The following is a 25,199-nucleotide window of genomic DNA, read 5'->3' as shown; positions in this document are numbered from 1 at the left end:
TCATTCAGGTACCGTACCTAAAAGACCCATCCCTTTTTATATATGAGTGCAGTGCCATTTTGAGTTTTACATGTTTGGCTTATATGGCCCAGGGCAGGAGAGCCTCATCATTTCTTGGTATACTTAGAAAGAAAGCCCAAGATGGAGGAGGTCCACATTGGGGAACTGCCATTGGTCCAGGAGGCAAGCTGGCCTCCAAAGGCTTCGCTCTCTAGAGTCAGGAGAGTAAGTCTGAGTGCGCCTGCTAGTGGTTAGTAGTGGCTCCTTGCAGAGTGAGTTTTAACACACTCAGAGAAAACAAGTACCATGACTGGTTAGTATTATCTGCAGAAGAGTGGGATAGGCAGATGAGGAGAGGGCCTCTCCATTCCAAGTAATGAATTTCATCAAGTCTAAGAAGCATTTTTACATCTTTGAAATTGGGATGTATCTTATAATCACTGTGCCAGATTCTGTTTTCCAATAATGGTCATATTATTTCAAGCCTCACATGCTCCTCCAGAACCTAACCAAGCCCCCATCAAGAAATGGAATTATATTCCTCTTCCCTTAAATTTGGGGAGGGCCTTGGTGACTACCTCCACGAACAGAATATGCAAAAATGATGCAAAATGAGTTATGAAGCTAAGGCACTGAACGATGATGTTGACTTTCCCTAGCTTTCTCTTCTAAGATGCTCAAGCTTGGAACCCAGCCACCATGCTCTGAGCAAGCCCAGGCCGCGTGGAGAAGCCCCTGGTGCTCACCTGGCAGAGGGCCCAGCTGACAGCTAGTCTTGTCAGTACCATTTTGGAAACAGATCCTCCAGCCCTCAGTGGAGTTGCCTGATTGAAACTGCAGATCTTGATTCATATGTAAAGCAAATGATTGTTACCGTCTTAAAGGACTTAAGTTGTGTAACAAATGGTGGTGGTTATACAGCAATAGAAAACTGAAGCATTCCTAGTAAGCTTGGCAGCAGTTCAGAGTGGTCACAGCATGCATGTATGCCCCAAAGCAAAATTTGTAGAATAAGCCCTAAAGGGAACAGAGAAGCATGCTTTCAAGAAATGCTGCATCACTGACACTTTCCATAGCACAAAGAACAATATTGTGAGTGGAAACACAAGTTGGGTGACAATTCAAAAATGATTTTGAAGGATCAGACTCCGAATAGGAAGATCTTTGAGATAAGGCATACCAGTACTTTTGTGAATATTTTCCTTTTTAAGGATGCACAAGAGTGATAGATAATGGAAAAGTGATAGATAATGTCTAAGTATGTAAAAATATTGATATTTTCATATAAATATGTAATATGTAAAAAAAATCAGTATTAAAGAAACACTAATCAGAAAGCATTATCAGTTCCGTTGACAGCATTTTTCTTTCTTGGTGGTATAATCTCACAATCAATGACAACTTATATTTAATGAAATCCAGGTATTTCTTTAATTATATTGCCAAATACAAGTGTTCTGAAAGAGAATTTCATACGTTTTGGTTTTTCTTTGAACTCAATAGGGATAGGCACTTTAAAGGTCAATTTAATTTTTAATCTCCATCATTATATGCCTAACATAGTTCTATAAAATAGTCTTGGAGTTTCTTAAGAAGTGAATTTTCTGAACTTAAATATTTATGCATACAAGAACTGGGGTACAGGCCAGAGGTGCGGGGGTGGGGGGGTGGGGGGTGGGGAGGTGGAGAGTGAGAGGATTCATCAGAGACTGAGTGGGGAACAGAACAGGAAGATCTACTGAAATAGACTGCTGAGGGGAGCAGCTGGTGAGACAGGAGAGGTCTGTTGCGCCTTGTGGGAAGCTCCTAGGCTGGGGATCGAGCTCATGCTGCGGAGGCCCTGGACAGCTTCACAGTGCTGTGCTTAACCCCTTGTGCCACCAGGAGGCCCGAAATCACAGGATTTTTATATATGATAAATGTTGTAGTGGTTCTGTCTCCTGCATGGAAAAATGGGAAGGTAGGCCTATGGAAATGTGGTAAAGACACTACCTCTGCTTTTTTTTTTTTTAAAAAAAGATTTATTTATTTATGCATAGAAGAGCTGGGGTGCAGGCCAGAGGTGTGGTGAGGGGTTGGTGGGGGTTGAGAGGATTCACCAGAGATAGAGTTGGGAGCAGAACAGGCAGATTGCTGAGGGGAGCAGCAGGCAAGACAAGAGAGGTCTGCAGCAGTAGCTGCGGATTGCTTCACAGGGCTGATGCTTAAACCATTGTGTACCAGGGAGGCCCCTACCTCTGAGCTTTGCTAGAGATGCAATGAACACTGAAGAATCAAAGTGAGGGCCTCCCCGGTGGCGCAGCGGTTGAGCGCTGGGTTGCGAAGCTGCCCGCGGCCTCTGCGGTGCCGGTTCGATCCCCGGCTGCTCCCTGGCCACCACAGGAGGGTCCCACATGGCGCGCAGACCTCTCCTGCCGCCCGCTGCTCCCCTCAGCAGTGTACTTCGGTCCTTCTGCCTGCTCTGCTCCCCGCTCTGGCTCTGGTGAATTCTCTCACCCTCCCGCGCTTCTGACTGTACCCAGTGCATGTATAAACAAACAAATACAATAAATAAATAAATAAAACATGCCTCTATTAAAAAAAAAAAAAAGAATCAAAGTGAGTTAAGAGGGACTTATCAAGCATTTATAAAGCAAAAGAACTGATGGTGTTCGCTTATGATTGTTAAGTTAAAAAAAAAAAAAAAAGAAACAAGGCTTCCATGGATTTCCAAAACAAATTTATTCATAAAACATATAAAAATATTTGGAAAAAAAAAACCAACAAATTACAAACCACCCCCCCCCACAATCTTGTACATCTCAGTATCACTTAAACACAGCCAACAACCAAAAGTCTCACTAGTGCAAATCCTGGTTTGTTTTTTTAAGTAAAAAAGAGGTCTTTTTAAGTCAGAATATTTCAATTTATAAATGAATTAAACTGCTGATAACTGTTACCCAAATCTAGTCAGACCATGTTATTCTGTTATTTTACAAAGTAACGCTTTTAGAAGAAACTTAGTGACATGGAAATCTCTCAAAATATATTTATGAAGGTTAATTCACAGTGGTTTTACCATGGCAAATCATTTAAAACCAAACTAAATGACACCTACTTCAGCAGTGTAAACACTGAAATGCAACACAAGTATGATGATAAGTATGAAACCTGGGGATGCCAAACAAACTTGAAATATGATAGAGACAAGTATCACCTTCTCATTAGAAAAAGCAGGAGAGGAACAGAGCAGGGCTGGGAAATGGCGATGCCCCATGCGCAGCAGCAAGCCTGTATTCAACGAGGTCACAGAAACATGGAGCTTGGCTTTCCCACCCAGAGAGAAATCAGTCCAGAAGTTTGCATTGAGGCCTTTTTTCTATCAGTTATATTCAACTTTGTTCAACGAGGGTCAAAGGATCCTAGAACATGGTCTAAATTCTGACTGTTTACTCTGGAAGGTTTTAAGTCCAAAATTTTCAGTTCAAATTTTATGGAGTTTTGTAATAATCAGTACTCTTACCATTTGATCAAATGAACTACAGATACAGAGGCCCCTTTTATCTGGACTCCAGTCTAAGCTTGAAATGGGCTGGGTGGACAATGTAACATTCTGCAGAAGGCTGACAGAACCTGCAACTCCCATCTCTACTCCTTCAGAATCTTTCTTGGATCGCTGAGCGGGGTATTCACTGAAAACAAAAGCACAGTAGTAAGAAGAGAAATTTAGGAATTATCATTTTACTTTTACACACATACTCCAATAACTTATTTCTCAGTTGATTACTAGAACTAAAAATACTGTAAGAATCTTTGTAAGGTTGAAGTGTATGCAACCAGATACTACGTATTTCAACTTTAATTCCCTCCTCCCAAAATCTCATAAAAAAGGGTTATTAGTTCTACTAAAATTTTTCAACATTATTTCTGTTCAGCATTCTGTTCTCTTTTAATATTAAAGTTTCAGGCTAATCTAGCATTCTTCAATATATTTACACAGTGCTTTTTTTTTTTTTTTTAAAGATTTATTTATTTATACAAGCACTGGGTACAGTCAGAAGCGCGGGAGGGTGAGAGAATTCACCAGAGCCAGAGCGGGGAACAGAACAGGCAGACTGACGAAATACACTGCTGAGGGGAGCAGCGGGTGCAGCAGGAGAGGTCTGCGCACCATGTGGGATCCTTGCCGGCGGCCGGGGATCGAACCAGCACTGCAGAGGCTGCGGGCAGCTTTGCAGCCCAGTGCTCAACCGCTGCGCCACCGGGAGAGGCCCTACACAGTGTTCTTCATAAACTTTTATTATAATTCTTCTCTGGATTCAAATTACTAGACATTAGGACAAACAGTTACGTGCAGAGACAAAAGCAGTAAGCAGCACTTGCAGAATCTCTCCTGAACAATTCCAGAATGGAACGCTGACACGGGTTTCTGACCCCACAGCTTCACTATACAGATCCTAGCCTAAGGACCTTCTGTGTACCATTTCCATGAGAAGATGCTGCACTGTTTAAAGACATACAAGATGACACAAAGAAATGGAAAGATGTTCCCTGCTCATGAACTGGAAGATTTAACATTGTGAAAATGGCCACTTTGCCAAAGCAATATACAGATTCAATGCAATTCCTATCAAAGTTTCAATGGCATTCTTCAAAGAAATAGAACATTATTGAAATTTATATGGAACCACAAAAGATTCCAAGAATAGCCAAAGCAATTCTGTCCCAACAAGAGGAAGAACAGTGGCATCACATGCTTAGACGTCAAACTATACCACAAATCCACAGTAATCAAAAGAGTATGGTGTTCAAATAAAAACAGGCACACAGACCCCAATGGAATACAACTGTGGGCCCAGAAATAAACTCACACTTATATGGACAATCTGTGACAAAGAGTTAAGATTATACATTGGAAAAAGGAAAGTATCTTCATCAAATGGCCTTGGGAAAACTGAACAGCCACAAGCAAAAGAATGAAACTAGACCTCTATCTCACACCACATACAAAAATTAACTCAAAATGGATTAAAGACTTGGATTTAAGACCTGAAATTATAAAATACATAGAAGAAAACACAGGTGAACAATGCCAAGAGATTTGAGACCCAAATACCACTGTTTCAACAAAGATAAAAGCAACTCCAACAACATTTGATTTTCTTCCAGCTGAAAATATAAGTTTATAAAATAGGAAGAGCTAAAGATTTAATAACTCATAAATACAATATGGTTTAGAGTTGAAAGAGTGGAAAGAGAAACACCCCTCCCCCAAGGCGATGTGTTTTCAGTGAATTATAGAGGAACTTCTCTGAAGGTCTTTTAAAACTTACTAGGTATCACTACTTTGACTTCAAAAATACTAAAAATAACTATGTTCACAGCAGCACTATTTACAATTTCCAAATCATGGAACCAACCCAAGTGCCCCTCAACAGATGACTGGATAGAGAAATGGTGGAACATATCAATATATTAATGGAATATTACTCAGCTGTGAAGAAAGATGCACCGATGGCACTTGGGACAAAATAGATGGGGTTTTCAGGTGATTATGTTGAGTGAAATCAGTTAAAAGTGGAAGACAGATTTCAGATGGTTTCACTCATCTGTGGAAAATAAATACCAAAAAAAAAACAATGGGCAACAGCATCAGGAAAGGGAAGTTCCAAATGATCTCTCTCAGGTCCTCTGTCAGCACTCTTCAAGCTCTCCCTCTACTCTTTGAATTAAACTAAGAGTGACAAGTGTTTCTAATTGTGGCCCTACTTTTCAGTACCACTTCTAGTTTCTAAAAGGAACTAAGAAATAGAGAAGTATTTTGTAAATGTGAAAGTCCTAGACCTGTTAGATGATTTTTATTTTTTAAATACCTTTCATAATTATGGGCTTATGTTGATTTTCTTAAAAATCTTTTTTCTTGAGTCATGTTTAGAGAAAGAAATACCATTAACTTCCAACTTTTATCAGACCTTTTCAAGAAGCAGCTGACCTGTCACCTGAGGGCCCTGAAGCTTCAGAGCACCGCGCCCAGCAACAGCTGCAGAAAGACAAGGTCTTCCCTAGAGACCAGTCAGGGACATGCTCTCTGGGTTGGTTCTGTCACAGTGATGTTATTTGAACTTGGGAAAGTGAATTATCAGATTCTAAAATGAAGAATTCCCACCCTTTTCCTATCTTCTAGAGGAAGTGTTCCAATGATCAGACAATTATATCTGATCAAAGTCTTTGGTCAAATTTTTCATACTAAAAATAGTAAGCTAGCAAAAACCATGATATCAAATCTACAAAAAGAACTATTCCTGAGCTATTCCAGTATAAAGAAGACACAATTATAATGACAAATATATTTAAGTGTGTCAAAAGAAAGTTGGTATTTACTAAGTAGAAAATAAGCACATTAGTGGAAAAAACACTGAGAAAATAACACTTATGTAATAACTATGAAATTTGAAATCATTTCAAAATGAACTAAGTCAAAGAAGAAAAAAATGACAATAAAAAAAGTTCAAGCTAATCCTACTTTACGCCCACAGGTAACTTAAAAAGGAGCAACGTGCACTGGGAGAGACTTACTACTTCCAGAGGTGAACGCTGCCGGCGCCCCCAGCTGTCAGAAAGAGCTCCCTGTTCTGGGGCAGGTGTCGGACCTGCCACACAGTAGATTTATGAGCCTATGTAGGATGAGAAGCACACAAATGGTTTACAACGGATGAATAAAAACTTCCCCAGAAACCAAATCCTATAATTAAAGAATTTTCACATCTGTATTTTCAACATATCTTATGCAAGTAATTACTTTCTGGTGTATCTTTTTATAATAATTGCTGAGATTTATAGAAGTACATAGAAATTAGGTAAAGCATCATTTCTCTTAGTTGCTTTTGAAACAAAGTTCTACTAACTTAAAAAATGGTATTAGATTAAAAAATCCATTTATATTTGCAATACCACATAAATTATGTAAATAGATTTTATACATTTTAATATCTTCAGCTCAGTTGGAGGGGGAAAGAAACTGAAAATACAAAAACATTCTCCCTCCAAAAGGGAAAAAAAGGTTAGCCTGAATTTTCTTAATATAGACTTAAAAAACAGCAGTTTCAGGTTCACAGCAAAATTGAGTGGGAAGAATTGAATTCCCATATAGAGAATGAATTTTAACTTAAAGCTCCTTGAGCCTTATCTTTAATTCATCAGCTTTAGACTTGTCTTCAAAATAAGGACCATGAGGACATATATGGTGTTTATGGAAATAATAAGCAAGGGCCTTTATCAGTAGTATTAAACTGAAAGATAAAAATCAGCCACAGGAAGGTTAATACTTGTTAGCATCTTAACACAGCCAGTAAATCTATGCCAACAGTGCTATATTCACTGTGGAGAACTGAAGGGAGACAGAGAGGCAAAGAAAGCAGGAAGGGAGGAAGGAATGCAGAAGCAATGAGACTGAAAGATTCAATACATGCCACATTTAGACACTTTACATTTTAGTGACTGATGAGTTCTGACACTTGATTTTAATCGTCTTTTTAAAAGAATTACCACCCGCAGATAAAACACAACATCTTAAAATGTACAATTTGTAAGTGTGTCAGAGTCCTCAAATGATTAGGTTCAAATCGTTTAAATTTATTTTGGTTTGTGGCTTAAACTTTTCTTTTTCTTCTGGAAGTTAATAAAAGCACAAAATGCAAGAGGGGAGATGACCTCAAAATACATCAGACACACTTAGCAACTACTGTATTAACTAAAATATAACCAAAAAATTTTGCAGACAAAACTACAATTTGCAGATCCTGAAAAATATATTACAATTTACATATATGGAACAATTTAGTAAAGTGCTTTCTACTGTTGATAGATATTAATATATTCTAAAATGACAAAGACAAAATATTCAATAATATCACAATGTATAATCGTACTGCAAAGAATTCAGTTCATCAGGCAGTGACAGTAATTTACATACAATAATGATTATTGTTAAGACAAAACATGAAGGTTTGAAACGTGCTACTGAATCTGTGGTGGAGGAAAATGAGCAAGGAAGTGAATTTTTATTTACTGAACAACCTACACATTTTAATCTATGGAAGCTACAAATCTATAGCTGATATTCACTTATTTTTATACTTCAGGACGCTCAGAGTCACCTTTCTAACACAACTCTTGCAAATGACAGGATGTTTCAGCATGAATTTTAAGTAAGCCCCTTACTCCAGACATATTTTTTTTTAACAAGAATTTTCCTTTTCCTTGCTTTCTTCATCTGTTTTTCTGATGCTGTAATACCGTATGTTCCCCTCTAAGTGACCTCAAATACTATTAGGAACAGGCAAAGGAAAAATATATATGTATGTATGAATGAATAAATATTTTTGAGTATGTACTTAACCACAATGCTTTTATGTATGTGTGTACTAACCACTAATGCTTTAAATAGTTTCATTTAATATAGCAAGCTGGAATACAAAATGTGATGAAATGACATGATATATATGAGATATTTTGAAAGATAAGTAAGTATTAATAGAAATATTTATTTATTAGAAAACACCAGGGTAGGTTTTGCTGCGATCCTAACATCAGTTATTTTTCATGTGATTGCTCCTAAGCCACACATTAAACTTCCTAGCCAAATGAGGTCTTTATTATAATCAAGGAGTCTAAAATTGATCAACTTTGGGAAGGTACTCTTTGTACAGAAAAACTTGTCAAGACTCCACAAGAATAAATTAAAAATAGCTCCCTTCATAGAAACACCTAGAAGGAACTATGGTGACTAATTCTATTTATTAGTCTAAAACAAGCTATGAACAGTCTTCTTCATAGAAAGACATTTCCTTCATATTTACCTTTTCTGAAACTGAGGCAAAACCTTTGGTTGGGTGCTGTGTTCTCATGTCAAAAACATGAAATTTTCCTTCCAGAGATGTAGCTACTAATTTATTCATACTGATGTCTTTTCTGTCAAACTCCAAGCTACACACCTGAAAAGAGAGAATATTTATTACTGATGTTTTAAAAATTATTTTTCAGGAAGTCTTTCAAACTAAGAAAAACAATGCTAAAATTATCAGCTCATATAAATGCAAAAATTTAAACAATCATTTAACTTTTGAACCAATGTATCACATACTTTCAACCATAAAAAAATTTGTTTAATGAAATTAACAAAACCATCTTGAGTTCCCTTATCCCACAGATGCATTCAGAAAGCCATAATTTAATTTTTTATATATATTACATAATTATTTTGTACATTTAAGGTTGACTTAATTTTATTTATTATTTTTATTTATTTATGTATATAAGAGCTGGAGGAGCAGGGGAGCAGCAGTGAGAGGATTCACCAGACACAGAGTGAGGAGCAAAACAGGCAGATCTACTGAAATATATTGCTGAGGGGAGCAGCGGTTGAGACAGGAGAGGTTTGCTGCCCCAAGTGGGTTAGATCCCTGGCCCGGGCTTGAACTTCTGCTGCAGTGGCTGGCGAAAGCTTGACAGTGCGGAGACTTTAACCTCCACGCCATCAGGGAGGCCCTAAGGTTAACTTTAGAAAAGAGGACAGAACTGTATTCCCCATGGAAGGTATACAACTCAAGAACTAAAAATCTGAAAGTACCTGGGAGACTCTTCAGGCTTCATTGGCAGAAAGGGGCCTCTTACTAGTTCATCTTACTATCACATTACATGGCCCACAGTGGTGATGTGCCACTGAGGCCAGTGGCTTGCCTGGCATTGTCATGCCACATGAGGGCATGTGTTCACTCTCTGAAGAGAGAATCCCTGGTTTTCATTATAACCTCAAAACACAATCCAAAGGTGGTGAGGAGATGGATGAAAACATGCTCGGAGAAACTAAGGAATCCCAATTGACATTACCCCATTTTTTATGTTTGTCTCCCACCGCAATGACATATTTTTTAGATCAAACAGCTTGATATCCCCGTTGTCATAGCCAGCACAAACAACACGTTCCTCTTGATTATAAGCATTGCCTGAAAATCAACACACAACATTTCAGATCTTTATGTATGCTATTTGAAGACAGGTAGAAAAAAATCTTATGAAACTACACATATACCTTATACCAAATCAGATAAAGATATCACATTGGGTGGAATCTCATTTTACCTTTCCCAACAGAATAGCAAGATTATTAATTTGGTATCTAATATTTTTTTTAAAGGCTCATTGTTTGCGATTCTGTGCTAAAGCCATATGTGAAAGTGTATATTTGATTCTAAGGGAAAAGCTCAAGTTCTCTCTATATTGTATCTGCAAAGAAAAACAGGCCAACTATGGTTTAAACATAGTTCTGTTGTTCATTGCTTTTGTTGGCAGGAATTATATTTGAATAAAACAGCTTTAAAACTGATTTATTGCTATTTTGCAAAATAGTGTCCTGTTGTGATCTCATTTTGGTAAGGCAACTTGAAACAATTTGTAGTACACTGCGATTAAATTCATCCTGCTTGGACCCTGGGATTTATTTGGAGATCCTCTTCCCAAGGAAAATGTGTTGAGAGGCCCTTGCAACTATGGTAGGTTCTCTGGTCATCTTGTCCCATTGCTTTTGTTCACTGTCCCCAATACCTTCTTTCTCATAAACCCTAGTCCTGCATTTACACTGTGGGCTCCCTCTGGACAACACAACTGCATCTTAAACTCCTGATGTCCAAAACTCATCCCACTATCTTCCTCACTGCCCATAAAGAATCATAATGCCCCACCCACATGGAACTTTTCCAGCTTAAAACAGCATTTGCCCCGCAATCATCTTCAAAATCAAGTCATCTTGGACCTATTCCTGCCTTTGTTCCCTTTGCTTAAAAATCTGCCAAATTCTATTTATTGTGTCATAAGATTATCTTCTGATCAATTCCCCTCTGCCCTGTCTCATTGCTTCTAACCTAAGTCTTCCTTAGGATACTGCCAAGAGCTTCAGAATCATATTCCTTCTGCTGTTCATCTTTCCCATTATATGCCACCAGTTTAATTTTTCTGAAGCTCTGATCCTACTTCATTTTTACAAAAACCTTCGAAGGTTTACCACTATCTCCGGACCATCTGGCCATGGCCCTGAGCCATCTCTAAGGCTATTCCTATCACTACTTCCTTCCTTCTACAGACTTTCTTGGACACTTTTCAACCTAGTCCTTATGCTTGAAATTACCTCCCAATTTCTGTAGTTCTAATCCTGTAAATTCTTGGTTTAGGGTCAAAATGTTCTTCCTTCCCAGTCATCTCTCCATGGGATTCCTTCTGCGTTTATCCATGCCTCTTTTGATTTTTTATCATTTCTACATTGTACCATAATTATGTAAATAGCAGGCCTTCTTTACTAAACTGTAAGCTTCCTGAAGCTAGAATATGAGTCTGATTCATCATTGCCTGCCCACAGTACTTTTCATATATTTGGCAGTCATAAAAACAGTCAAATCAACAGATCAATTTTTTTTAACGTAATGCCTTGCATTTAAGATTGTATTTATGTGAACTAGGTCAAAGATGAAAAGGTATTGGTGGACCCAAAGGTAATAACTTTCTAATTATTTTATCAATTAAAATTTTTTTTAAAGATTTATTTTATTTATTTATGCATACAAAAACTGGGTCTAAGCCACAGGTGCGGGGGGAGGAGGTGCGAGGATTCACCAGAGACAGAGGGGGAGAAGAACAGGCTGATTGACTGAAATACATTGCTTAGGGGAGTAGTGGCCAAGAAGGCGAGGTCTGCTGCACCATGTGGATTAACTCCCTGGCCAGGGATGGAACTCATGCCGCAGTGGCTGGCGAAAGCTTGATAGTGCTAAGACAACCTCTGCGCCACCAGGGAAGCCCTATTTTATCAATTTTTGGATGATTCTAAGTACTAATCTTGAAATTCTTCCTCAAAGTAGGTTTGTATATATTGCTCATAATATAAAAACAGGTAATTCCCATATAATAATTTATTTTAAAAACTGGAAACTGAAACTTTCCTCTGATTAAATAACACTTCAATTTTAAAGTAACATAAAAAGTTAAACAGTTTGCATCTATATAGTTAAATATCACTTTAGTGTCTGTTATCTACATAGGATTATATTTTTTTAAAAAAAGGAGTAACAGGTTTAAAATATGTCACGTATTCTTTAGTAACAAAGTTATTTTAATGTTGGTGCTCAACAATGACCAATTAATCCCACAAAGTCATTATTCATTTAAAATATTTCAATAGAGGAATGTAGTTATCAAATGCATAAGAAATAATTTTGTAATGGCATAACCATTTTCTAGACAATAGACATATTCTGTGTAGAGTATAATGTAAGATTTGTTAGGTGACCCTTTGCATTTGAAGCTCTGCTCAGACCCACTAATAGCATTTGGTTCCAAAGTAGGTCAATATCATGTAGTTACAGAGAAGTACATATTAATACCAAATATTTTTGAGCACTTAATAATCTAGGCATAATCCTAAATAAGCACTAATTATTGAATCTTCAAAATGACATTAATAGTTCCATTACTAGCTATTAGTTCCATTTCATAGAACTGGTATTACTAGTTTCATTTTATAAACAAAGCAATCAAGGAACAGATGAGGTCGGAGTCCATAAGTAGTACAATGAGGATTTAAATCCAGGACCCTGAGGCTGACAACAACTGTCAGAATAATCCACGAAACAATATGAAAAGAAACTATCAGAACTTTCTTGACTTTATCATCTGATCTGTTTAGTGCAAGAGATCTTCAATAATTTACCAAATGCCACGGTCCAACAGTCTCTCCTGTTTTCTCCTTGTATAGGTTCCATATTAGCAACAGGATCATCTTTTTGCCTTGGGTCCCACACTTTCACAGTTCCTATCACAAATAAAAGTAAGATGGTAAAATGTCAATAAGAATGATGGCATTTCTTGTCTTCATTCTCCTCCTATGTCTTCCGTATATGTGGTGATATTATAGATGTTATAATATCTGAAAAATATTCACATTTTACTGACTTCTATTTGGGCAAGTTGCAATTAGTATCAGAAACATAACCCATGTTACTTTCCAAATTAATATATACAAAAAAATCCCCACTGTTCCTAAGTTATCAACAATATATGAGTGACAAGAATAGAAATGTTGTGTAATGCAAACCATGTCTTATTTTGTTTGAGCCTAAAACTAGTGTTTTTATTTAGAATAATACCAGTATCATTTTGATTTTAATTTTTTTCCTTACAAGCCATATAATCATTGGCATTTTTCTTAGACAAATGAATAAACTCTAATTTTTACATCTATGGTTTCTTACATGGCGTTTTAGAATACTATTTCATAGACAATTAAGTTTAATTTCCCTTGGCAATAGAGAAGAGGGAAATATTAACAAATAATTCTTCTCAATTGAATTCCAACCCTCTTATTTTAATGCAAATTACAGGACTACTAACTAAATGGTGTCACTGCCAAGAAGAAATGCAAATGCATGTAATAAAATGGCTAAAAGGCAAGTACAGGAGAAAAAACCGGAAAAGGGCAAAAAAATCCCTAAAGAGATAATAAACTCAAGAAAATGGAGCTATCTCACTAGATATAATTCCAAGGATAAAATTAAGTTGGTTACTTAAAAGTCTGCTTTAAGGAGAATAAAATATCCCACAAATGTGACAAGAGGTTATTCTACTACTCTATAAGACTCATAGAAATTGATAAGATTCATATTATAATAAGTTTGCAAGAGTTAAATGTGCAAGGAATATAAACTGACAATTCCGAGCAAAATTAACTAGAACACAAATATGGAAATGAGTTAACACAAATTGAAATGAAGTGCCATTTTTATTTATTAAATTATGGGAAAAAGGGAAAAATCAGTGCTGTGTAATGGCTGGAAATCAACCTCATCTCTTATAGCTGATAACATAAATAGGTATGTTGGGAAGTTTGATAACTTTAAAATTCAACAGTGAATGATGACATTTGATTATTATTATGGTACTATAACACATAGTATTATGTATATTTTATTATGCATACTATATAGTATTATTATAGCGTTATGATCAACACAAAATATGCTCATTCCAAAGAAGTTATATATATGATGATATTCATTTCTTCATTTTTTAAAAAAGATTTATTTATTTATGCATGCAAGAACTGGGGTACAGGACGAAGTGCAGGGAGGGGGTGTGAGAGGATTCATCAGAGACAGAGTGGGGAACAGAATAGGCAGACTGACTGGAATACACTGCTGAGGGAAGCAGCGGGCAAGACAAGGGAGGTCCGCTGCACCATGTGGGTAGCTCCCTAGCCATACGGGGATTGAACTCATGCTGCAGAGGCTGCAGATAGCTTCACAGTGCTGCACTTTTTCTTTTTTTAATCTATTTTATTTTATTTTTAAATATTATTTTATTTTATACATTTTACATCACTTTTCATTTTTGTACAATGTATGCATTTTCTTCTCAGTTATAGTGCCTGTGAAATTCCCACCACCCATTCACCCGTGAACTATCACCATGGTCCCTTGTCCTCTTCCCACCCCTGTTTTGATCCTACTCTCTTTTCCCCCACCACAGAATATCTTTGGTTTATAGTTGCCACAGTGCTGTGCTTAAACCCTTGCGCTACCAGGGAGGCCCTCTTCATTATTTTTAAGTCACTCTCCCAAAATAATAAACAAAAACTTAAAGCAAATTGAATGCTTATTATCAGGGTCATGGTTAAAGATACTGTGACACATCTATAGGATGGAATGTTATATAGTTATTTAGTTGATTTGGCTAGTTTTTCAATGACTGCTCCAGATGATGAGGAAATTGTTTTAAAAGAAAAGTGAGATGGTATTTAGGTCGCCCAAGCTACTACTGGTCTAAGACTGGGCTGCCCAAGAGTAAACCAAGATGCAAAAATGACAACAGTGATTAACAGAAAGTTGATAGACATTGGAGAAAGAGAATGCCTCAAAGAGTTGCTGAGAGCTTACATAATATTATTTATTTATATATATATACACACATATATTACACATATATTATGTAAACTGGAAAGAAAAAATGTTCTAATGGTCATGCTAGTGTAAAAGATTAAATGTTAGTTTCCCTTCTATATTACATACTGCTTTTATGATTGAAAACAAAATTGATTTCTAAAATACAGCCATTCTTGGGTAACTATTAGAAAATTACATCTGACTTTTCTTTTTCTTACTCATGAGCTATTTATTAAAATATTACATCATAGAAAATCAATACAGTGTATATATCATTACTGAAAAAAGTACAGCATTATACAAAAAAGGATGTTGGAAAATGATTCCTAATTTTTGTCAAGCTTTACTGTCAGAGATAAAACCATAAAACATTACAACCTAATTCAATCTTAAAGGCTGGCATGCTACACAAGGAATGTTCTTATTTTTTGTTGAAGCTCTTTCTTTACACTGTCAGGTACCAGGGCTCTGCCACCAAGTCATTAACAGTAATATATTCTAAACTCTTTTCTTTAATAACCCCTCTACAGTGTGCCCCCAATTGATCTTTCCAGCCACATTTAATTATTTTATCTCTCAGCAACTCCTTGAGGCATTCTCTTTCTCAGTTTCTATCAACATTCTGTTAATCACTATTTTCATTTGTACATCTTGGTTCATTCTTGGGCCCACCCTTTAGATCCTCAGTAGCTCAGGCACTTAAATAACCATTTCACTTTTCTTTTAAAACAATTTACACATGGTCTTGAGCAGTCATTAAAAAAATAGTCAAATCAACTAAATAATCTATCCCTCATGACGAGCAAAATTCTGATTACAATCATTCAGAACACCTTTGGTACCAAAGACCTGTCCCATGGTAGTCACTACATGGTGGCAAAGTAGGGTCAGTGCCCTTGAAGATTTCTACAATGCTCTGTGGAAGGATCACAGAACTTCAGTTTTCAGCCAGCTGTCAATATGACAATTTTCACAAGTACTAATTCTGCTTTTTAAAAAAAGAAAATGAAATGCTGCCACCCACATTATATCATCAGCTGCCTCAAAACCCTGTAAAGAAATTTGAAATCCTTCAAGGCTCATAGGAAACTATGGTTCTTAGTACTTGAACTAGCTCAAAACTAAAACAGTAAGTTCCATGCCCCTCTCTCTCTCTCTCTCTCTCTCTCTCTCTCTCTCTCAATACCCAAAGTCTCAAATAATTGAGGGATATATAATCAAACACAGCTAGCAAAAAAGGTGAATGAGGCCTTCCTGGTGGCACAGGTGTTAAGTCTCAGTGCTATCAAGCTATCGTCAGCCACTGTGGCATGAGTTTGATTCCCAGCCAGGGAGCTAACCCAGATGGCGCAGCAGACCTCTCCTGTCTTGCCTGCTGCTCCCTTCACCAGAGTATTTCGGTACATCTGCCTGTTTTGCTCCCCACTCTGTCTCTGGTGAATCCTCTCACCACCAGTACCTCTGGCCCACACCCCAGTTCTTGTACGCATAAATAAGTAAATCTTAAAAAAAAAAACCAAACGAGGATGTTAGACTGGGGTGTCAATATTACCAAAGATTTTCATAGGGAGAGGATATACTGTTAAATAAAGATTTAGCTTAAAAAAATTAAAATATATAGAGTGACTTACCATCTCGGCTTCCAGTCACAATTTCAGGTGCTCCTTCCCCAATTCCAAGTCCACCCACACCATCTATAGTATTTATAATTTCTTTATGGCCCTTTACAGAATATACTGGGATTTCTGGAGCTTCCAAATTCCTAAACAATAGATTAGATGTTAACTAATGCATTGGAAAAAAAAAGCCACTAACTTTAAATTGGGATTTCCAGAGTAAAAAATTAAAAGAAACAAAAACTCAATGTTGTCATTATCTAATGCCAAATGACTTGGTGAAATATAAACAAAATCTAATTTTTCTGTCACACATTGCATTTTTAAAAGTGGACGGTTATAGCTCTTTATTTACAAAGGCAGAATGTTAAATGCTAGCACCAAACAGCATTTATGGAAATAAATATTGATATTAGTCAAACATCTAAAAAAAAAAAAACTATCACAAAAACAAAAAGGCTACCCAATGCCTGGGAGAAGATATTTGCCCATCACATGTCCAACAATGGGTTAATTTCCAAAATATATAAAGTACTAATATAGCTCACCAATAAAAATACAAATAAGCCAATAAAAAACAGGCAAAAGGTCTAAATAGACACTTATCTAAAGAGGACATACCATATGGCCAACAACATACGAAAAAATGTTCAGTATCACTCATTATAAAAGAAATACCAATCAAAATCACAATGAGATATCACCTCACACCTGTGAGAATGTGTATATCAAAAAGATTGGGAACAACAAAAGCTGATGAAGATGCGGACAAAAAGAAATACTCATTCACTGTTGGGTGAGAATGTAAACTGGCATAACCTCTAAGGAAACTGGTATGGAGATTCCTACAAAACAAGATGAAAATACTATATGATTTAGCAGTACCATTCCTAGTTATTCATCCAAAGAATATGAAAATACTAATGTGAAAAGTTTTATGCACACTTATGTTCACAGCACCATTATTCACAATGACCAAGTCATGGAACCAACCTAAATGACGAGCAGCAGACAGAAGAATAAAGAATTTGTGATGTATACACACATGCACACATACTCACACACTCAATGGAATGCTATGCAGATATTAAAAAGAGGAAATAGATTGTCTCTCAGCCTTTTGTCTAAGATAAAGTATAAAAGATGAAATAGTGCCTTTTGGGAAAAATGGCTGGATCCTGAGGAGACACGGTAAGTGACATATATCAGAAAGTGCAAGACAGTTACTGGATTGTTTTATTCAACCAAGAAAAAAAAATTGGCAAACACAACCAAACAACTCTAGATTCTGAAAAATACTGTATTTACCAGAGGAGATGCAGGGGGAAGTATGGGAAGGGGGTAAATGTGCTAGCATAATGGCACTGGGGCTTTGGGAGACTGTGAGTGAAGCACGTGCACATGTTAAGGTGAAACTGTAGCCCCCAAATTTATATGACTAGCAAATCAATAAAATTTGATTTTGAAATCTAAAAAAAGGTTAGTATTTTAAAATAAGAGTTTGATGAATGAAATCTAGAAATATACATTAAAAGATTACCCTGACATTTTTAGAAAGTTAAAATTGAACAAGAAAAGAAACATTTTAAAATTAGAATTCTCTTCTACAGAGGAATAGTATTGAGACTATCAAAGAAATTTCTTATCTCGTATCTTAATACTGATTAAATAATCTTACCATATATGAAGGTTTCCATCAAAATCTCCAGTAGCTAAATATCTCTGCTGTAAAGACGTTGCACCAAATGTTCCACACTTAATGGGTTTGGCCTTTTCAATCTTGATAGAAGGAAGGGAAAGAAGATACATTATTTATGTAAGCAGCTATTTATAATCTGTGATATTTATGTCTCAATTATGGGATTATGGGATTTAAATAAGGCACATAATATAAAACACTATTAAAGCATTTTTTTGATAAAAATCACTTTTCCTTTAGTAATTTTTCTTTTTTTTTTTTTTTTTAAACATTTATTTATTTATTTATACATGCACTGGGTACAGTCAGAAGCGCGGGAGGGTGAGAGAATTCACCAGAGCCAGAGTGGGGAGCAGAGCAGGCAGAAGGACCGAAGTACACTGCTGAGGGGAGCAGCGGGCAGCAGGAGAGGTCTGCGCGCCATGTGGGACCCTCCTCCGGTGGCCGGGGAGCAGCCAGGGATCGAACCGGCGTAATTAATTTTTCTATAGTTTAAAAGTATGGAACTGTCAAAAATAACGCATTTAATTTGCCTTTCCTCTCATCTTGCTTTAAATAAGACATTTAAATGCTGAAAAATCTACCATTTCCACAAGTTCACAAATATGAAAATTTCAGCAAAGTGGTATTCTTTAAGGTCCTTGCCAGATATGAGAGCATAGAAAAGATCTTCCTTCAGATAGCTACAAGAACAAAAATGTTTATGTGACTCTTATGGCTTTCCCTGAAAAGCCCCATACTGAAAATGTTTTTCTCCTATTCTCTCTGGAATCCTTTCAATGCATGGAGATTGTATATCTGTGTGTAGTAAAGGCACTGATATTAGTATGGATCAGCCAATCTTTGAGGGTTTTTTTATTCTATATATAAGTACTATATATAAACATATTAGTAAAACAAGCATACACCAATGCACTATTTAAGGTAAGTGGCTGAGAGAATTCACTGAAGACCATCATAGACTATGAGACTGTAGCCTAGAGCTTCATAGACTTGTCCAATTCAATCATCCAACATTAATGAGTTTGCTACCATATACAAGTCAATGAAGTAGGCATAAGAAGATACAAAGACTGGGCCTCCCCGGTGGCGCAGTGGGTTGAGTGCCGCACTGTGAAGCTGCCCGCAGACTCTGTGGCGCTGGTTCGATCGGCGAGAATCCCACATGGCGCAGCAGACCTCTCTTGCCCGCGCCCGCTGCTCCCCTCAGCAGTGTCCTTGGTCCATCTGCCTGTTCTGCTCCCTGCTCTGTCTCTGGTGAATTCTCTCACCCTCCGGTGCCTCGTACCCCAGTTCCCGTATAAATAAATTAAAAAATAAGATACAAAGACTAGCCATGACCTCAAAAGAATTTACAACCCAAATATCAGTTCCTACTTGACCCTCCCACATAAGATACCTGCAACATATACTCTGTCTCTGGATACTTCAAGTGGTGTAACAATTAGACTATGTGTAATATAGTCATTTTTTTTTTTACTGAAAAATGTCTTCCTTGTGTAGAAAGAACTATCCAATATTTCATGGTGCTCCAAAAACATCATCACCATGTACAGATATTCTGACACTTAAGCATATCTGAAATTCCCTGCCTTCAAGAAACCAAACTGAGAACCACACTATGACATGCTAGGCCCTATCCTAGATATTATCACTTTTATTATTTTCCCACTGTATATCCCTTTATTATTATTATTTTTTTGACAAAGGGCAAAAACTCTCTATAATATGATTCTAAAGGTGAGAAAAATGTAGCCACACTTAGAGTCAGACTCACAAGAATGGCATGAGAAGGCCTGTCTCTGACCCCATTTTCTGCTTTTGCCCCTTCTCTCTACTACCCTCCAGCCACACCTGCAGCCTTCTTTTCCTTCTTCAGACACTCAGAAGACATTTCCACCTTGGGGCATTTGTATTTACTATTCTCAGTACTCTTCCCTCAGATGATCCTGTCTTCCTTCTCCCAGCTCATATTTCAGATCAAATGTCACCTCCTCTCGGAAGTCTCTTGGCCCCTCTATGCAGAAGCAACACCCCCAACTCACTAGGACTTACACTGTTAATCTTCATTGCACTTACCAACAGAACTATTTTATTATTATTTATTATTTTCAATTTTCTACCTCTTCCCTTTTAGAATGTGAGCACTGTGAGAGTGGGTCCTTGTCTTAATCTGTTCAATCTACATTTGTGGAATGAAAATGTAAGTGAACATCTATTCGTTTCTCACTGCTAGAGCTGGAGAGAAACCACTGGCAGGATTCACATTCTAATTTCTCCCACCATGTTTTCCCACCCCACCACTGACATATAGTAGTTTCTGGTGTCATTTACATGCAATAATGAAAATGCCATCCATATATTGAACACCTATAGATCAGATACTGTTGTAGATGTTCTTCTAGACCAGACCACCCCTTCACTTTCTAGCATACACCACTCTGGAGGCTGAGTGTTTGGAACACCCCAATCCAGATGAGGAAACAGGCTCAACTGATCAAGAGATGTGCCCAAGGTTCCTAGAGCCAGGTGGACTCCAAGCTCTTTCTACCAAATCAGGCTGCCTCCGGGCCTATATGTCATCAGTTAAATAAACGTTTTACTATGTAGCTCCCATTCCATAAACTTCAGTCATGAGAAGTACCCAAGAAATGGAAAGGGCTAGCGAAGTTAACAGCATGGGTGTGAATTACAGTTACTTTCAGATTTGTGTCCTCTGATTTTCACCTTCATTAATATTTTTATAAGGCATAAACAAACATTTAGGGTTCTCTCATGCTCTCTTTTCTCCTTATGTCAAAGAAATATAAAGAGATTTATAGATACTAGTGGTCTATTGTACAAGAATCAAATTAAACTCAAAATATACATTTTAAAAACCTAACAAATAAACAGCAGTGAAGGCTGCACTTTCCTCAAAAGGGTTGAGCTATGCTGGCAAATGGACTTCCACGAGCAGAGGCATTTTCTCCTTCCTCAGACATTCATGGAAATGGTAACAGTAATTTAAGAGGACACTGGAATGAAGCTAATTTTTTCTAGTTCAGAAAAGGGCTCCCTTCCTGCCTCTGTGAAATGTTTTACCTTTGGAAAAGAAAAGATGTAAAGAATTCAGTGGTTGCTTAAGGTTTTTTTTTCTCGAAGAAAATATTTTCTAGAAAACCAACTGGTTATTAAAAAAAGACCTATTTTGTGAAATTTGTTCCACAAAGAAAATCAGCATATATTAATAACTCTGGTTACATGATACTGAAAATGACCATCAACAATGGTCCTATTTGACCTAGCTGTTGGTTTTCTGTGCTACAATAAGTTACCATGAATAAAGAAGCCACTATCGATAATTCCAAGAGAGCTATTTTTGTTCTCTCTGTGGGTGGGTCTAGTACAGCTTGTCAGTATTTCCTCCTCCACATCCTGGCACTACTTAATTAACATTAACATTAGTCAACCAAATGTTAACAAGCAGTGAATTCAGTGGCACAGGGGCTAAAAAAGCAGAACTTTATTAATGTAATACTAATTTTTAAAGTATAAACATCCCTAACTATGATTCTATTTTTCAGGACTATCCCAGTCCTTTGTGCCAATTAGAAAAAAAAATATTCCTTTATAAGCTGATAAAGTCACCTGCCTGTAAGCTGAAAAGACAGGGATTCTGCTCACCCTTAAGCCCATGCCCATACCTATGTGTGAAGAAACAAACTCAATTGTACACTACCTGCATTTCCCATCTAGCCTCTTAGTAACAATGTTAGGAAGACACCAACAAGACCCATTTGCTTCCTTCACAGGTTTTTATCTTGGATGCATTGACTTTGGAGCACATGATTTAAAGTATATGCACAATGACAGGATAAAGCATGCTTCCCAACATTGTGTTTTAATAAATAATTCAACTATCTCAATGGTTGTCAACCCTGGGACTTGTTGGAGTCACCTGGGTGGAAATTTTAAAATACTGATGTCCCAGGTCTCACCTCAGTCTAAATTAAGAGTCTTACTGCATCAGAATTTCTAAGATTTTAAAAATATACACTAAAAAACACCCAACAACAAAAACATACTCATGTGATCCCGATGCACATAAGCGGAATCACTGAACCTGTGATTGCCTATATTCTCTTCCTATATTCTCTTCCACTGTATCATCACAGTCCAATACAATGAATTCTTATAGGTGTTTTTGCATTTGATTTATTCTCACTTTTGACAGTAGGCTCTCTAGGAGAAGGTACTCATCTTTCAATTACCTCTCATCCTTCTTAAGCATAGGACCTTGAAATAAGAGGTTCTCAATAGATAGTTTACCGTAGAATCAGAAGACTCAGGGGATACAGGTAGAATATAAAAAGTGGCTATTCCTAGGGTTAAGATTATGTGTGATATTTTCTTCTTTTTCCTATCTATATTTTTAAAATATTCCATCATGAATTCATAATACTTGAGGCAAAATTTAAAAAATTTGCTAGAATTCCCTAGAATCTGTAGAAAAAAACTAAGAGTACTATTTCATTTTATAAAACAAGTGTACTCCTGAAATGTACCCAAATTATGTAATTCTTATTTTTAAAAAGACACAAGTCTGTTGAGGCTCTCTTGTTGAGTTTTGATTGGTATTTTTTCCTATTAAGTTTCTTTTAGCTTGCCAATGTTTCTCATTTGTTCAAACCCATCAATCCAACTGTTTAATAATAAAAAAAAATCTAAGTTTCCCAAGTTCCACCCTTTTACACACATACATTCACTCGTTCTTTCAACAAGTCATTTATTGAGTGGCTGTTCCTTACAAACCACACTTAGGAATCTTTTCTCACTCTCCAGGAGCTTACAATCTAATTAGAGTAAGTGGACAGAATGATATATTTCTGTCAGAGAGATACTAAGTACCAACTGAATGCAATATAAAGATAACTCACTTTGCATGAGGTTCAGGAAGGACTTCATAAATCAAATAATCTGAATTGAACCTTAGAATAGCAACAGGTAAGTGGGGGTTGAGTGGCAGCATAAGGAAAAGTGGAAAAGAAAAAGTCATGGTTAGAAACTGAGTAGAATGCCTGGCTAGAAGGGGCAAACTAAACAAGAAAACGAGCAATCCTAGAAATTCTAAGTGGGATGATGTAGATTATAGCTTTACATACCTACCATTTCTCAATCTTCCCTGATGTCTACTTTGACCTAGGGTTTTTTAGGGTTTACAGCCCTAAACAGCTGACTATGACTGATTATTTGTTTTCAGGCAGCCCAAATCAACTCTTTTAAAATAAAATTGTTAGGGAATATTATTCTATAGTTCTTTCACTTGTGATCTTTACAAAACCTGTATACCTGATGTTGCACCCAGTTTAAAGTCCTTCAATACTATTCCATTTTTCTTAGAAAAAAAGGGGTATATCTCTTTAAAAGCTGCAGCTCTACAGATATTTGACACTTTTGGTCCTGCTTACCCCTCCTGTTTCTTAATAAAACTCTCCCATTGCTGGGCTTGCAAATATGCTGTTTCCAAATATGCTGTTTGGTTTGGAAATCTCTACTTCAAGGTTGGCTTAGTTTCTATTCATCCCAAACCTGTTTTTATGCTCACGGGAACGTGTTCCTTTATGTTAAAAGAATTCGTCCAGGTTTGCATTTATGTACCTGGTTTGACTACGTTGGTTTGACTACTTAACAGTCTCCCACTAAAAAGTAAACTATTGAGTGGGGACATTGTCATTCACATGCCTAGGATACCAGACAATATACTGATACTTGCTGAGAGAATAGATATGTTAGGTCGTCTCTTTCAATTACACTGTAGGTACCCCGGTGGCTATTTTGACTCTGCTTCTTCGAAGAACATTTGACTAAAATGGATCTATTAACAGATCTTCCACAAACAAGTGCGCATTGCCCAGGAAGGCCTCGAATTTAGAAACCAAGTCTTAACTTGGTTTCTTGTTGCACCCAGTTTAAGGTCCTTCAATACTGTTCCATTTTTCTTAGAAAAAAATCTCTTTAAAAGCTGCAGATCTACAGATCTTTGAAACTTTTGGTCCTGCTTACCCGTCCTGTTTCTTAATAAAACTCCCCATCGCTGGGCTTCCGAGAGCGCGCGATGCGAGGGTGGCTGGAGAAAGTGGCCAGCTAGGGAACGGATGAACTAGCTCACCAAGGAGGATTCAGGACTCGGAACCACAAGTGTTTTTATTACGTTGGAAGTATTCCTCAGTCTGCGATCAGCTTTGCTAGTCCCGTGCAGTCGAGCTGTGCTTTGGGGGACATTGGACTAAGGTTTTAGCAAGAAAAGAATGCAGAGTCCCTCATCCCTGACCCACATTCGCCCCCAAGAGCAGTCCCAGATCTTCGAACTGGGCAGTGTCGACCTGGCACCCACCTCCCGGAGCAGCTTGAGGTCCCCTTGCTGGATCTCGTACAGCTGAATGACGCCGGTGCCCCGTGCAAAGTTGCCCATGGTGACAAATTTCGCGCTGCACGGCACCCACTTACAATCAAACACCGTGTAGTTGAGGCCCTTCTGGATATGGGCGATAATCTGAGGTTTCTCAAAGGCCGACATGTTCCAGCCAACTTCACGTTCGCAAACCGGTACACCCGGACGCCTCCAATACACTAACGTGGAAACCAAACTCCAAACAGAGAAGACTGTTTGTCCCTCCCGGTTGCCGTACTCGGCCCCCGACGCCCTAGCCAGTTAGCTTTAGCTGTCCACAGGGATGCCTGCCGTGTAGTGAATCTCACAAGCCCCCTGCTGAGCAAGGGTACAAACTCCTTTGTCGACTTTACCTACTGCCTTTCGTACACATACAGCTCAGAGAGCACAAAACACTTTATATGTGAATGGCGGGACCAGAGGGAGACCATAACAATCAGGCATATGTTAGGGCGGTCCCACTTCCTCCCAAACATATTTATACCAAA

At 37.4% G+C, this 25,199-nt stretch overlaps 1 protein-coding gene across 1 annotated transcript; it reads right to left on the bottom strand.

The window, feature by feature from the left end:
- Positions 1–3,463: 3,463 nt before the first annotated feature.
- On the bottom strand, positions 3,464–24,962 carry DNAAF10 (dynein axonemal assembly factor 10; the record flags this gene model as incomplete). Its single annotated transcript, XM_084235349.1, has 8 exons — positions 24,655–24,962; positions 18,258–18,358; positions 16,595–16,725; positions 12,737–12,838; positions 9,868–9,983; positions 8,838–8,972; positions 6,556–6,653; positions 3,464–3,671 (listed from the first exon to the last, which is right to left on the bottom strand). Exons 1-8 carry the CDS (start codon positions 24,835–24,837, stop codon positions 3,464–3,466), a joined length of 1,074 nt encoding a protein of 357 aa, XP_084091475.1. The 5' UTR covers positions 24,838–24,962.
- Positions 24,963–25,199: the final 237 nt, after the last annotated feature.

This window comes from Talpa europaea (genome assembly GCF_964194135.1).
Source record: "Talpa europaea genome assembly, chromosome: 6".
NCBI classification, from domain to species: Eukaryota; Metazoa; Chordata; class Mammalia; order Eulipotyphla; family Talpidae; genus Talpa; species Talpa europaea.
This window is presented reverse-complemented; position numbering and strand designations above follow the sequence as displayed.